The sequence below is a fragment of the Triturus cristatus genome, chromosome 10 (genome assembly GCF_964204655.1).
Source record: "Triturus cristatus chromosome 10, aTriCri1.1, whole genome shotgun sequence".
Taxonomy (NCBI): domain Eukaryota; kingdom Metazoa; phylum Chordata; class Amphibia; order Caudata; family Salamandridae; genus Triturus; species Triturus cristatus.
The window spans coordinates 186,049,618-186,066,084 of record NC_140593.1 but is presented as its reverse complement, the minus strand read 5'-3'; the positions used below and the strand labels follow the sequence as shown (position 1 = coordinate 186,066,084).

At 43.2% G+C, this 16,467-nt stretch overlaps 1 protein-coding gene across 2 annotated transcripts in view; it reads right to left on the bottom strand.

Annotated features, from left to right (window-relative positions):
• TMEM106B (transmembrane protein 106B) overlaps window positions 1-16,467 on the bottom strand; it is a 121,586-nt gene that overhangs the window by 69,177 nt on the left and 35,942 nt on the right. For both annotated transcript variants that reach the window (XM_085630783.1, XM_085630782.1), the window contains exon 3: window positions 799-862. In XM_085630783.1, the coding sequence (XP_085486909.1) occupies window positions 799-862 (64 nt within the window). The remainder of the gene's footprint in view (window positions 1-798; window positions 863-16,467) is intronic.

Here is a 16,467-nt window from a genome sequence, read left to right as displayed (position 1 = left end):
AACATAAAATCACACACAAGCCACCCTTAATGACTTGGATAGGAAAAAGAGAAGAAACCGAGAAAAACGTAAATCAGAATAACCTTGAAAAGAGTTTGCTGCGCTGGCTTCTGCCCTCAGGTTCAAGACCCAGCGCCCATGGGCTCAAGGCCCAGCAATGTGCAGCAGAAAGCTCCTACACCACTAAGACATTGATGGCTGGACAGGTGGTTATTCAGCAGATGGGTAAGTGTTGCTGTGGCACTGTATATCCTACAGTGGTTGGGTTCAGAGGTGGTTAGTAAAATAACTTTATGAAGTTACTCAAAGTGTGCTTCTGCAGCAATGTAGCGATTCTTTGAGTCCTGCATTAATCCTGATGTAGAGAGTTTTGTATTTGTGATGAAGCACGCATGGCAGAAACAACAGGATACACCCATCAGGGCCCGAAGGAATTAGCAGAGAAAAAAATATGTATTTGCATGGACAGTCAAAGTTAGGCACTTGACTATAATACTCCAAGTCTAAGATGTGCAGTCAAAATTGAAGCCATTTGTCGGAAAAAACAGGCATTGGAAAACCGGCAACATTAAGCTACGACCCACTACAGTTGTCTGTTGTAACTTGTAAGGATCTCATGTGAGCCCCATCACAGCCATGTCTACCTTTTATCAATGGCCATCGAAGTTACAAGGACTTTAATCAGGGCGTTCACTAAGCACCAAGAGCAAATTTAATCTGGGGTTGTACACAACACCAATCTCATCACCACCACAAGTTCAGGTTTAAAACGTAGCTCACATTTCTGACAGTACTTACGTTCTCCTTGGCTGCAACCTCTGATCACTATATGGAATTAGTGCAACCAACTGATTTTCCTGCCCTGCAAAGACAGAAGGAGAGTAACAGTAATTAAAAAAAATATGTAAGAACATGTGTTTGCGCCAGACCGTCAAGATCATTAGTATCTTATGGGCCTGGCAACTTCATGTAGGTCAAGTGCAGGCTCTGTAATATAGTCAAAACCAGGCAAACACCTTCACAGGTTGGTTTCCTGTCAATCATCCAAAAAGCAATGCAAGAGTTTATAAAATCTCAAACATTGGTCATCTTTTCTCATGAATTTCGGAACACTGGGTCCCAGTTTAAACCACCCTTGCCATTACTTTCTTATTTTTACCACCAAAATCACGTAATTATTTAGTAAACTGAAGATTTATGAATCGAATCCACATATAAATTTGTTTGGTTTTCATTAATTTTTTATCAAATTACATAAACAATGCGCCATTAGTCCTCTATGAAAATAGTCATCTCAGCTTGTTCAATAGGTACCAAATCAAAATTCTGTTATTGATTTTAGTCCCAAAACTGGGACAATAACTAATGAATTACAAGGTCACATAATAAATAACCCTTCCTAATAGATTGCAACGGTGAACTAAAATACCAAATCCATACAATGTCTAAAATCAAGATATATTGTACATTTGGTCAAGTTTGTCAATGTAAAATCCTTCAGATTATGGTAGAAAACCTGAATACCTTCCAAAATCAATACAAATTTGAATGAAAGACTGAGACACATTTATAAAGACCAAAAGGTGTCAAGGCGCTAGAGGCAAAGGATGCACCTAAGCTAGGGCCCGGAAAGCAACCATATATGACCAAGCGGAAGCATTATCAAGTCTGTGGGAAAAAGCCAGGGTTTAAAGGACTTTCTAAAGGCCAGATGATTCTCAAGGCTAGTAAGGTGGCACGGAAGGGTGTTCCTAAGCTTAGCCATGGCCACCGAGAAGGATATTCCTCCCCACATTACCTTCCAAAATTTCGAGGTACTGAGCAGTACGGGGCTTTATGAAATAATACATAAAACCGATTTGCTTGCTAATTGGAAGTCAGAACAGCTTTGCAAGTTCTGCAATAACTGACTGATACTTGAGAATGCATTCTGAGCAGTTTGAAGTTTCTTTAAGTAATACCTGTTGATATTTAGATAGAGTGCATTGCGTAATCGATCCTCGAAGAGATCACTGCCAAAACTGCTGTTTTGCGTGCTGATTGTGGGATGCATGCAAGTAAAACCTTTTAGCAATATTCTGACCATATTAAAAACAGGATGATACTGTCCGGCTCAGCTGTAGATCAAAAGAAAGTACCATGTCCAAGATTTGTTGTAGATCTAACCGGAGGAGGCAGACTTCCCAACTCATCTGGCCACCAGCTGGTGTTCCAGACCGACGGCTGACCTCCAAAGATAATAACCTCAGTTTTATCAGCATTTAACTTAAAGCACTTAGCCCTCATCCAGGCGGAGATTGCCTTCATACAGTTATTAAAATTAATCGCTATTAAGTGCCCATCCTTTGTAATCGACACAATGATCTGAGTATCACCAGTTTAAGAATGCACCTGAAGACCAAAGGATCAGATCAACTTTGATTGGGAGGAAACACAGAATTTGAACAGTGTGGGACTTCGAGAGAACCCCTGTGGTACCCCACAAGGAAGGGAAAAGAGGTTAGATTTCATCCGACCACAAAAAACTTAGTGTTCGGACCGTTAAGAATAACCTTTTTATTTTATTTATTTATTTATAAGGTTTTATATAGTGCCGACTAGATCCTGGAAGGTTATCAGAGCTCTTTAGAAATGTTACATCAATTAGAAAGCGCGATAAACTAGGAACATATATACAAGTAGATAAAGGAAAACATAAATGTTGTCCATGCTCGTTTTAGATACGGAAGGTATTAAAGAGTGCATTAGCCATTCGCACTTCGAGTCAAGCGCAGATCCTGGTTGTGGGCTGCATCTGATTAGTACCTAACGTGCTCAAGAATTGGGATCAGGGTAGAATTTTGTTCATTAAAAGTAGTTTGACCTTTTTTTGAAGGAAATGATTGAGGGGTCTGTGGGTTTCAAATACTAGGTACTAGTCTGAAGAAGGTACGGTTTTATGTATTCTTTTTCCGAAATTTTTGAGGTTTCATTAGCATGGTGCTTCTGGAAGGTCTGCCACCGCCTTATAATTCAAGTATATTGGCTACATACTTTGGTGCGTTGAAGTGCAGGGCTTGTGGGGTCATGCAAGGTATTTTTTGCAGTTTTCTTGCCTCATAAGGGAGCCAGTGCAGTTCCTTTAGATCCGGGGTGATGAGATTGTTCTTTTTGGAGCCGGTGACGAGTCTTGCAGCCACGTTGAGGGAGGCTCCTATTGGAGTCAGTCTGGATCTCGGCAAATCACATAAGGGTGTATTCCCATAGTCTATTCTGGGTATCACTAGAGCTTGCACGGCTGATTTGAGGTGGTCGGTGGTGAGGAAGGGTTTAAGTTTTTTAAGAATGTTCATATGAAAGCTTGCTCCTCTGGTGGCTCGCTGCGCTTATGTATTCCTGCATGGTGAGATTCTTGTTGGATGTTATTCCCAGTGATCTTGTTGATTCTATGATGTGTGGTCTGCAGTTGAAGGCTGTTGAGTGTTTCATCCAATTTTCAATCTCACCCTGTCCTTGTGGTGGGGAAATTAGGAGAAAATCTGTCTTGAGCGCGTTACGTTTGAGGTGGGTTTTCATCAGCAAATTGTGTTTTTTTGCAGAGATGTGTTGAGTAAGCAGATATCATCTGGGGATGATATTTTTAGGTATAGTTGGGTATCATCCGCATGCATGTGGTAATGAACAATGGAGAGCTTCAGAATTTCGGTTAAGGGCTCCATGAATAAATTGAAGAGGGTAAATGATAAAGAAGAACACTGAGTGACTCCCAAAGTGACTGCGATTGGTTAATATTGATTCTTTGAGTTTGATTGTCTAAGAAAGAGGCAAACCACTTTAGGACAGCCCCTGATAAACCCATTCCGTATTCAAGTAAGTCCAGGAGATTTATGTTTGACCGTATCGAAGGCGGAGGATAGGTCTAGGAGGATTAGGAGGCAAGATTCATTTTGATCTAGTATTCTGAGTGCATCTCCAACAATGTGTGTTAGGGCTGTTTCAGCGCTAGGGATCTGCCGGAAGCCTGATTGGAACTGGTCAATGAGGTGAAATTGAGCTATGTGGCTGCATAGTTGGGAATGGACGCATTTCGCCAGTAGTTTTGCTAGGTAGATGCTAGTGGATATTGGACAGTAGTTATCTGGGATTTTGTGGTCCGCTGTAGGTCTTTTTAGAATGGGGGTTACCTGTCCTGCTTTTAGGCAGTTCAGATGGGTTCCTTGCAGTAGTGAGGCATTCACTATCTTTGTCCAGAGGGGTATTAGAGAAGTTTTGATCTTGCTGAAGAAGTTGGCTGGAAGAGGGTCGCAGAAGTGATTTGATGGTTTATGTGCTGTTAAGATCTTAAGGATGGCATTTTCGTCAAAGGTTTTTAAAGTGTTCCAAGACGCTTTGTTTTTTAGGGTAAGTCTGTGTTGGTAAGGGGTTTCTACAGCCCGTGGCATGGGTGATAAGTGGAGGTAACAATGTGTTACACAGAACTACGCACAGGAAAATGGGACCTTGGTGTATAGGGGCTAAGCCTTCCCACCACCTTAGTGCCCACGAACCCCGATCGACTAGCTAAAGGGTCTCACTCGCTCCCCTACTCACAAATGGAGAAACCAATGATTAGACACTCCAGAACACAACACTCCAGTATCTCTCAGGAATTGCGGTAACAAGACACACCTTTTAGCTCACATTCTCGTACATGTCAACAAAAAGATCTGACAGAACACAAAAATATTTGAAAATATTTATTTTAACTACGGTGCTCTAAAATGCAGTATACAAGCCACCACCAGCATCAAAATGCATAATATCAATACAGTTGGCATTGCAGCAAGGCCATATATCACAAAGGGAGATATCATTTTATAAAGACAGTGGATAAAGGACTATAAGGCCTAACCACTCTCCCTTTGGTAAGCAGAAGTATTATTATATAATAGAAGATCTCTGGGCTTTGTCAGCAGACTCCATAGATCGTATTTCAACATTATAGGTGCACATGGCTCTTCTCCCTGGAAAGGTCCCTCTCAAAGTGCCTGTTACTTAAACATGCATCCTCATAATATCAAAGTATGATTCTCCAGCAGAAACGGCTGCATTGGTATGTTATGTCTAAGTGCTAGGGCCTGACCAGAACAGAATAACAAGAGTCAGTGTTTATCGACCTTGCTCACTAAGTTCAGACTAACCTCCAGGAACAGGCAGAGAATGAGCACAGCAGAGAGTTCTCATGATAAAGGCATAAACAGAGTCATGCAAAATAAAGACATGCAGCGTCATGCGCAAAAGCAGCATCATGGCTACTGGGCTCATGCTAACTTAAAGATGTCAACAATGTTTCTAATAACCACGTGACAAATGTGAGTTGTTCCTTTGCTCTTTGGAGTTCATTCTCTATCTTATTAGATTTTTCAAGGAAGTAGGAGGCAAATGTGTTGCAGTTTAGTTGCGAGTTGGGACCTAATGATGAGGCATTGGGTTGTTGAGAGGATTGATGTTTGATAATTTCGAACAGTTTTCTTGGGCGATTTCTAGCATGGTTTAGTTATTCTTCGAAGAAATTTGCTTTTGGTATTACAATATGTTTGTTGTATTTGCTCCTCCTTTATCTTAGTAGTTTAAGGTGCTCAAGGGACGGTGAGGATCTTCATGCTCGTTCCACTAGTCTGAGGTTGTGTCTTTGTTCGTGAAGGCTCCCATTGTAACATGGTTTGGAGTCTTTAGAGGACAGTCTTTTCAGCTGAAAGGGCACAACTGCGTCAAGAATGCTATGCATCGAGTTATTATAGTGGGTTGTGGGGTTGTGGACATCTGTCATGTCCGCTGGTGGCGTCGTTAGTACGTTGCTGCTGAGGGATGTCAAGTTGTTGAGGTTAATGTCGCAAGTGTTTATTTTCCATTGTTTGGGTTTCTTAAGTTGAAGTTTATGTGTCTTTGTTGGTTTGGTGATAAGGAAGGTGATGCAGTGGTGGTCTGTCCAATCACATGGGTCGATCGATTAAAGTTGGATGGAGTTTGTCCTAGCAATGACAAAATCCAGTGTTGCACCCAGGTTGTGCGTTGGCTGTTGCAAATTTGGAGCAGATGGAGGTCAGTTATGAAGGTTTTTAGGCTATTAACTGTGGGGTCATTGTGGCCGTTCCAATGAAGGTTCAAGTCTCCGAGGAAGATTTGGTAGCTGTGTTGCCCCTCGTTGGAATAGATGATTTCCATGATCTGTTCATTGAATGCAGGGTTGTTGCCTTGAGGGTGGTACATCACATGTAATTTACATAGGGGGCTGTTGTTGCTCACAATGTTTATACATAGGTATTTACATGTGGCAAGGTCAAGGTTTTGTGACTGATTCACCGTAAGGTTAATGCGGCGTATACAGGCTATGCCAACCACAGATCTTTTTGGTCTGTCTGCTCTTATAATGCCATAGCTTGGAGGCATTAAAATGTTTAGGATTGGAACAGAATCAAGCCATGTTTCAGTTAGAAGGACTAGGTCAAGAACATGCGTGAGGGTAAAGTTGGCTATGTCGGATGGTGTTTCATGGTTGATCTGCAATTTAGGAGCATGCACTTCTGGTGAGGTTTGGTGTTTGTTGAGGTTTTCTCTGTGATGGGTACTGGTTTGAGGTTGGCCTGGTTTTCCTTACTGGAGTTTAGTCTCTGTTCTCCATGTGGGTTCGAGATAATTATCAAAATGGGATTTAGGCTATGTGGAAGATAATGGTGTGCAGTCCTGTATGTGAGGAGTAGGGCTTGGATGTCATTATCGGATGCAAAGTTCTTGGTCCTGGCCGGTCTAGAGGCTGCGTTGTGGAAGGGAGTGGTTCGCCATTGTGTGACCAAGGTTGTCTGGAAGTTGTATGTGTTTAATAGCAGGTCAAAATGGTGTATAATATTAATAGGGAAAATTGACCTATTACTAGCAGGTATCATGGAGGGCCACTTGGTGTAGGTCCTTAGAAGATTCAAGGCAGTGCGCCTTTAAAGCTCAGTTGAGCTAAACAGGACGTGAGTAAGGCCGGGGACCCGTGTTAAAGGCTGCAAATCTAACAAGATCAATGCTGCAGCCTGATCTGCATCAATCAGCGATCTGATGGTATCTACCACTGAGACCAAGGTGGTTTCTGTACTATGGTCACTACGAAACCCGAAGTTTGAAGGGTCCAGTAACTCATGGCACTCTATGAATGTCATCAGCCACACATCAAATGCTTCTCTAGAATTTTTGCAGGAAGCAGGGATATAGGCTGGTAGTTTAATTTGTCCTAATCCAAATTCATATTTCTTTAAGGGCGGTCTAACTGGTGGTTCTTTCCATGGCTTAGGAAAGCAACCAGTCACGGTGGACTAGTTTATGATAGATGTCAGAGGCCCTGAAATTGTTTGTGTAGTCAGATGGATATTTTTTGGGTGGCAGGGTTCAAAGAGGGGTCCTGATTAGTACTCAAAAGATATTTTTTCATTTCTTCCTCTGACGCAGGTTGAAAAGATGAAAATATAGCTTAATTTACTACATTCTCCTCATTTACCACATTCTCTTCTCTCACTGTGGTATCAACAGACTGTTGCAGGCCTTGCCCTCTAGAGTAATAGATCTCCTCCTGATTACTCGTTTTTGCAAATTCAGCAAGTAGAGTTGTGTAGTGTGATGTAGAGTGCCATAGAGTGCAGTGGAGAAGATTAGAGTACTACAGCGTACAGTAGAGTGGCATGGAGTGCAGTGTTGTAAATTAGAGTGGCTTACAGTGCAGTGGTAGAGTAGAGTGGTAAAGAGTACAATGCCGTAGAGGCCAACATCAGAGCATCAGTTCAAATTCTATGGGGTGCTAAATCTCTGAAGAGAAGTCACTCATGGGTGTAGGTGATATTTCAAGGAGGCACTGCACAGGTGAGCGCTGTATTTTGTACAAAGGACAAAAACGCAGCAGAAACAATGTTTTACTCTGTAAATTATATTTTGGGGGCAAGAAATAATGCTGCAGCGTGCTTTATTTGGAAGGGACAGAGAATGACAGTCAAACTTTACAGTACAAGGATATGCATATTCTGTCCCACAACCATGGACATATTCACTGTCATAGATGAGCTGATTTGCTTACATTGTTGGGCAGGGTGGGCGGGCGGGCGGGAAAAGAAGCAACATGGAAGGGGTGGAAAAGAGGAAAGCTACATGGACGAGGATATGGGATATGGACTGAAACCACAAGCACTTATAGATTAGTAGTGCCTAATATCGACATGTAATCTTTCAAGAAGAAGAATGATTGAATGAATTAATAAAATCAAAATACTTATATTAATATGTGTTTTATATTAATCATAACATGGTAATGATTCAGCGAATTTTCATGTAGGCCTCAGATGCTTTTCTTTCCTTGCTCGAAAGGCACAATCTAGCTGAAGTAGTCACATTAGATGCTGTGAGAACTTTTCATGAAGTTTCCTTTCTGCATCTTATTAACAATGGGCTCACTTTTGATTCAGCAACATGTTTGACAGAAATCTATCAATATTATTGCAAAACCAGAGAGAGAGCCTGAAAACAGATAGACTGAGAGTTAAGCGAAGTTTCTTACTTCAGAGGAAAGGATGGAAATGTAGAATAATTGGAATGGATGAATTTACAAAAGGATTATTTAATGCTGACGGATTTCTTAGTGAGGTATTGATCACACCATGAGCAGCCCACTGTGGACAGCCAAAGGAAATCATATGGGGTGATGGAAAAGATACTTTGTGGACGTAAACCGTAAACTTTTGGATGTAGAATTGCCCCTTGGAGGAGGAGTCATGCATGCTGTCGGACTGAACTTTGATTTCCCTTTAATGCCAAACCATTTAACTGAACTTTCCTAACTGATCTGGAACCTGTACTTAACCTGCTGGTAAAGTGTACAGGAAATAACCCTTCGGCTGAAGGGTTGACTGACCCCTGTCTGTTTTCCCATGTTTCTCTCTCATTCCTTTCCAAGGCAACCAGCAAATGTACTTATTGCATCTGTAGGATATTGTGTGGTTAAATGCACTAATTTACTGATATTAAATGTGATTATGAAAATGCGATTTCATGTCGGACTGTTCAAATTGAGGTTTTAAATAAGGTTGCTCATGGAAATCATTTATCGTATTGGAGTCATTCTTGCAGTAAACTTTCTTGTCTAAGGTTTATGGAATTTTTGGTTAAACAGTGTAATAGTGATGAAATAGGCATGTAATTGGCTTTTCTTTATTCCAGGTCCTCATAAGGAATTGCCTCACGTTCTCTAAATATCCAAGTCTCTGTTAGCTCAACAAAAAGATCAATTGGAGGACCAAGTTTGATTATTAGTAAGATGGTAAATTTGCAAAGGCTGTAAATTAAGATGTTATGGGCCCAGTAGATGAGGATGATGATGAAATTATAAAGGTGAAATACATTTTTTGACCCTGCTTTCCGCTCCATCCTTAAATGGTAAGCTATGGACAGGCTGCAAGTCTACTGTATGTAAACAAAATGTCTCGCAGAGGCGGAGAATGCACTGTGTAGGCAAAGCTTTGAGAGGGGACCCTCAGTCCCACTCTTCAGTACACTCCTGGACCTATGGATACTACAGAAGAACGATGTCCTGCTGCTAGAGGCATACCCTACTTGCTAAAAAGGAAAACTGGGCCTGCACCCTTCATCCCAGGCTGAAGTGACTCACAAGCTAAGTTGTCTGCCCTCCTTTTCTGAGCTACAGGGACACAACATGCTCCAGTGGACTCCCTGCCACTGCCCTCTGACCTGCTGCACTGGACCTGCCTGATCCCTGCTGGCATCTCCTGGAGTGAGTCCCTGATCTCCAAGGAGTGCCCTCCCAGGTCTGGACCATTGACGTGGCATCAGGTGAGCTCCTTCAAGAAAAGGAGAAGTCCTGAAATGTGGAGCTGTTCGCGACTGTGAATAGTCCTGTTTGCGGCAAAATCTTGCAATCATGTAGTTTGTGTGAACCCGACTCCTTGAGTTACAGCGACCGCCAGCGGCGAATGGAAACATGAAGCTCCAGCAAAGGCTGTCCGCAATACCTAACAGGATCTTCACACTACAGTGATGTCCTCTGCGACACCCGGCTTGTTCTTCGTGCAACAGTAATAACCATCCACGACGCTCTCCCTGCTCCTCACATCCTCCTCCACCATGACCAGAACTTTCTGTGCTGGTCTTTAGTCAGTACCTTTTTCTGTGGGACTAACCTGGTCCCCATATCCCACCTACACTCAATCGCGGTTGGCATGAACCTGTGACTTACACCCTGTCTTGCACGACCAAATAGCCGTGAATGGGCCGTTGTGCTATTAGGCCCTATACTTACCTCAAATATTTGAAATTGCATATCTCAGTTTCTAATATGTTTTTTTAAATTGGTGTGGGATTTTTCTTGTTGTTTTTTCACTTTATTACTGTTTGAGTGCTGCATAAATGTGCTTGAGTGCCAATCTACCAGAGGGTTTAGCACAGGTTAATTTAGTGATTTTTTTTGTAGTTCACCTAGACAAGGATTGTGACTGTTACATGAGTAGGGTTTCAGCCCCCCCCCACCCAAAATCCACAACCCAATTTCTCACTTATGCTGCTTGACCTCGCTGCAGCATTTGACACGGTTAATCATCAGACATTACTGCAAGCGCTGGAAGGTGTTGGTATTAGAGGAAGAGCGCTTGATCTGCTAAAATCTTTTCTGTCAGGGCGGCAACAGTTTGCGGCTCTTGCAGAGCACAAGTTGCTGCATTTCACACTGCCATGTGGGTTGCCACAGGGCTCGTCGTTGAGCCCTACCCTTTTTAATGTCTACGTTGCCCCACTGGCAAGGCTAATCAGATCTTTGTGTTTCTCTGCTATTTCGTATGCAGATGACACCCAGATTGTGGTCTCAGTGACAGGCTCTCCAGAAGAAAAGGCGGCCCAGTTCCACACAGGTCTTCGCCAGGTGGGGGACTGGTTGTCCGCTGTCTGAAGCTTAATGCTAGCAAGACTGAAGTCCTACTTTTTGGCAAAAACACTCATTTCTGGAACCTCACGTTTTGGCCTCCAGAGTTTGGCCCGCTTCCCTACCCAAAAGAGAAGGTAAAAAACATGGGGGTGACATTTTACTCTATGCTTTCTTTTGAAGGCCATGCAATCAGGTCACTTCTGTCTCCTTCCATACTTTGAAAATACTAAGAAGGATTCTCCCATTCATTCCAGCTGACTTGAAGAAATTGGTGGTGTCTGCCCTTGTTCTGTCTAGAGCAGACTATTGTAACAGGTTCTTTATGAACCTCTGCAAAAAATGCCTCAACAAGTTGCAGATGGTGCAAAACGCCGCAGAGCGTCTACTGCCAAACTTACCCAAATATTCATCTGTCTCCACAGAGCTCAAAAAGCTGCACTGGTTGCCAGTAAAAAGGCGGATAGAATTTAAGGCGCTCTGCATTGCATTCAAAGCAACACACGATACGGGGCTGCATTTCTTAAAAAGAACCTGCAGCCCTTTGCGCCTGCCCGCCACTTCCGCTCAGCACATTCTCACAACCTGGTAGTTCCCAGGTTTAAAAAGTGTGCTTGGGGTGGAAGGACCTTTTTGGTCAGTACGACCCGGCTTTGGAATTCACTGCCGGTGCAGATTAAGAAGGAGAAGCAACTGTTACCATTCAGAAAGGCTTTAAAGACATGGCTGTTCAATCTTTGAATTGTATCTATCGTTCTTATTGGTCTCCTGCTGAGCTAGCGCCATGATACCTTTGGGTGAATGTTTTGCTCTCTATAAAATTCTTTTTCATTTCATTTCAAGTTAGGGGTTGGTTAGGCACCATCGGTTTGAGCACACAAGGCTGTGGGGGCGTCGTGTGCAGGGGTTCCTTTTGGAGTTGTATCTTCTTACCAGCTACTGGTCGCGGTTAGGGGGGCCTTCTGGATTTAGACTGAAGCCGTCGGCTTGAGGTAGGTCAGGGGTCGCCGGATCTCGGGTCAGGATCGCCAGGGTGACATCCTTGTGGTGTTTGCCCACTCGAGCTTGGACCGAAGACGGTGGGTGCAGAGTGGTGCCGATTTGCGGTTTCCGGCCAAGGCCATAGGTTGCAGATGAACAAATCCGGTGATCACGGGAGACAGTCTTTGTGGATGAAGGAAGGCAGGTCCTCGGGGGTTTTCGAGGTTGCTGGTTGCAGGACACAACGGGATTTCGCAGGAGCAGGTTTGAAGGGGAGACAGGCCGGTAGGGCTGGGGCCAAGTCAGTGGGCGTCTTCCTCTTGTTAGCTGCTGCACAGCTGTTCGGTCCTTCTTTTTGTACTTTCTTGTTGTCTGCAGAAGCAAGTTTCAGGGGTGCCCCTAAATACTAGATTTAGGGGCGTTACAGGTAGGTAAAAGGCAGGGACCAATGGGTCCCTTCCATGGGGGGGGGACGGGGGGGGGGACACCCCATTATGCCACCCTCCAGTGGGAGGGGGGCATGAGCCTGTCCTTGGTTGGCTGAGTCCCCCCATCTTCAAGATGGCATGGACTGAGAGCTGTGCTTCACCTCGCCTCACTCACCTGATGTTGGAGTTGGCAGAGGTGGGCACACCTCTCTTCCTCACTTGTTTTACCCGCCGGTTCTCGAGCTCAAAGTGGGGGTCAGAACCAGTGGGGACCAGTCGCTGAGAGCAGCAAGTGACCTGGAGAAGCTCACAAAGGCGGCAAGCCTTTGAAGCTTCCCCTTCGTGAACCCTGCCCATCCTGGGGGGAGGAGGCTTGGCACCTCGTCCCAGGATGTGCATTGTTTCAGGCCCCCAAAAGCAGCAGGCTCTCGACCCAGGGGTCCAGAAACATGTCTGGTGGTGGCAGCTGAAAGCAGCCACTCAGCCTGGACACTAGTGGTAGGTTAGTTTTCAGGGGGCATCTCTAAGATGCCCTCTGTGTGCATTTTTCATTAAATCCCACACCGGCATCAGTGTGGGTTTAATGTGCTGAGAAGTTTGATACCAAACGTCTCAGTTTACAGTGTAGCCATTATGGTGCTGTGGAGTTCGCAATGACTAACTCCTAGCACCATATACTCTTAATGGCAGCACTGCACTTACAATGTCTGAGAATGGACTTAAGACATTGTAGGGGTACAGGGCTCATGCACCTGTACCCTCACCACTGGTATAGTGCACCCAGCTAGAGGGGTGACTGACCTATGCTAGGGCAGTGGGTTGTAGGCATGGCACACAGAGACGTGTGCCATTTTGACTCTTTACTTTGTTTTGCACCAAAACACGCAGCCTGCAAAGGCAGTGTCTGAGTGTAGAGGTACAGGACCTCTAAGGGTGGCACAATAAGTGCTGCAGCTCTTACAGGCCTTCTCTGGTCACAGTGCCCTGGGTACCTGTGGTACCATTTACCTGGGGCTGACCTGTGGCCAGAGATGCCAATTGGGTTTAGGCTTCAATGCAGGTTTAGGGAAAGAACAAAGGCCCTGTGAACCCGATTAGCAGGAGCCCAGGGCATACTCAGTCAAAGCACATCAGCAATTCAGCAAAAAGTGGGGGCAACCATGCAGAAAGAGGACACTTTCTCACAGTGTGGGAAAAAAACATGTGTTTCTCAATAAATATGTATTATTAATTTTACATGTCTTACCTTAGTTATTTTGTGCACCCATCCAACTCTGTTTTAGGTGACTCACTTTCCAGACTTTTTAAAGTCACTGTGCAAGGGTTCAAATAAAACCCCTCCATTACTTGGGAGTCCCGCCAGTACTGCATTTGCACTCAATCGGCGTTTTAAAAGCTGATAGACGTTGAATACTATAGTTGAATCACCATCTTATTTCCTGTTAAGCAACTAAGGGTGCAAGTCCGAGGAACCCAAAAATATAGTTCAGTGGTTCAAAAATGTGCATCAATAAACTTGTTAAGCAAAATATTATTACACTGGAATTTAAGGATGAGAAATATATTTTGGATGGCATGCTACCTATCCAGGGGACATAGCCATACAAAAGGGGTCTTTGGCCAGGACAAAAAAAGGACAGAGTTTTGATCCACACATGCAGTGTTAATATTATTAAATGATAACATTCAGGAAGCGACATACGTTCATGTGGCAAACAAGTGAGAAAAACACGCACATGTAAAGAATTTGATGTACTAATATTTTCATAAAAACGAGGAAGGTACTTCATTAATTCAACAAATGTCAACAGCTGCTGGAGCAAGTACCTATTTTTAGACGCACGCATTGCTCAACTGAAATTACAGCAAGGACAAAAACAGAGCAAGTGTTGACTAACCATGTGATGCAGGCCAAGACGTGAAAACAAAATGCGCGATCTATTGAGACACCGGAAATAATTGAATATGCATTTATGTAGTGAGCTTTCGAAAGTCAATTCTTCAAATTCGTCATCAAAACAGGGTGGTTCACCCACTTTTCATAGCATGGCAAGCATCTTCGGCAAGGATTAGAAAGTGATCATCAAACTTCCCCCTTCCCACCACACCCCCGCAGGGACGTTTACAATGGTACCTTCGGCTCCACCTGACAATGACAGACTGTGCTATTAAGTCACGTGATACTTGTTCTCGTTATTTAAATTGCAGCACTAAAAATGTTCTGTGACCTGCATTTCAATCTGGCTGCAGGCATTATGACATCACAGTTGAACAGCAATGACTTATTACAGTTTAGGAGCTATGTTATTTCTTTTTTATATGTGACCAGAACACTCACAATTCTACAAGTATATCAGAGGCAGGTGCCCATGTATCATATTTAAATACAAATAAAAATTAAACGGGTACCGCTATGCAACCCTGGTGTATTGTTATGTTATATGACTTTTATATAGCGCAAATCACCTACAGGTCTCTAAGGGCTTCTAGAGAAGAGTGAGTGAGTCACTAGGGCAGAAATAGGATAGCAGCGGCGGAGGCAGAAAGGTTACGCGGTTAACGCCTCTCTAAAGAGGAGAGTTTTTAAACGCTTCCCAAAGATGGGCAGAGCCGGTTCCCTGCGTAGGTACTCCGGCAGATCATTCCAAATCTGCGGGAGAAGAACAGTAAACGCTCTACCCCCTTTAGATTTAGAGATGTTCCTGGGGGGAGCTAACCTGCAAGCCTCAGAAGATCGCGGAGTCCTATTCTAGTTAAATGAATCACTTACAGCTTTATAATGGACTGCAACAGTAAGACTTTCTTTTAGCCTGTCAGAAAGATCCACACAACTGCTAAGAAGGCCAAATATCACATAAAAATACTACAAAGAGGCTAATCGGTACTATCACATATGTTACAGAAGTACACGATGGCTTGATAGTTCTAATCTTTTCCACCTTTGTCAGTGGGCTTTTGGGTTTGCAGAAAAAGGATTAAGGATTGCTGGATGACTTCGCTGGAGCGATTTCATGATTATAATCCTGTGTGCGTAATAATATGAATCAAATTAAATAGAAACAAAAATACTGAGATGTTTCGAAGTGGATCTTCTGGCCCATGCTTAACTAGGCCATGACCCATCTTTAAAAAGATGGCCGAGGTGTCTCACAACAGCCATTGTGTTTATTTCCCTCAATTGGACACCGCATGCCGTAAGATGTGCACTGTTTATTTTGTAGTGAAATAGTGTTCTTGAAGAACTCTGAAGAAGCTTTGAAACATTGAAGGCTCTTCTGGTTTACACAACGTATACTGAACATCTAGAGCTTCCACTGTTTATTGTAACATATTTGTTCAGTTACCTCCGATGACATTAGGTTAGAAGGGGAGTATCAATTTAATGTACTGGGCTGGTTTTGACGCAGTGGGTTTATATGGCATTTTAGAAACATGTTCTGTGATTTGTTAAATGATAAATACATGTGCTCATCGAATGCTGACCATACAAATTGTCATTGCTTTCAATGGTGAAAGGCATTACAGAAGACCCCTGAATTTTTGGGTGAGCAAGATCTTTTTAGTCTCCACTAAGCATGCTGTCCGAATCTCTGTCACTTTGCTGCACATTAGGGACTTAGGCTATTTCTCAGATTTTTACTCATTGCTGCCTTTTATTTCAGTTTGTGATAGCCTTTGTGATAACTGACTTCCTCCATTGTATGAGTGATATTGAACTAAGCTATATTTCGGTCTTCTGTATTTTGACTTATTCATTTGATATGCCTTCATTGATTCTTCCAAATTACTGATCTCGAAATCCCCTTTCGAGTCAGTGTTTTCTTCTTATTGACTGTACTCTTACTATGGTATTTGAAATCTTATCCTTAGGGATGCATTCCCACATCCATTCTTGAAGTTTAAACCGTCCTTGCGGTCTAAGTGATAGTGTCAGAGAGTACTCACAGTTTCAAGTCCATATTGGAATCCCCATGGCATGTTGGCCAAGGCTATTTTTCTCATATACAACTTTTACTTCAAGAAGTAAACAGTTTCCAATATGTTGAATGTTACAGGGTTTTTGGGCAACGCTAAGCAGGATCCACGCTGCTCACTTTTTGAAAAATGGGAATGAATGAATGATACAACTTATAAAGCGCACGA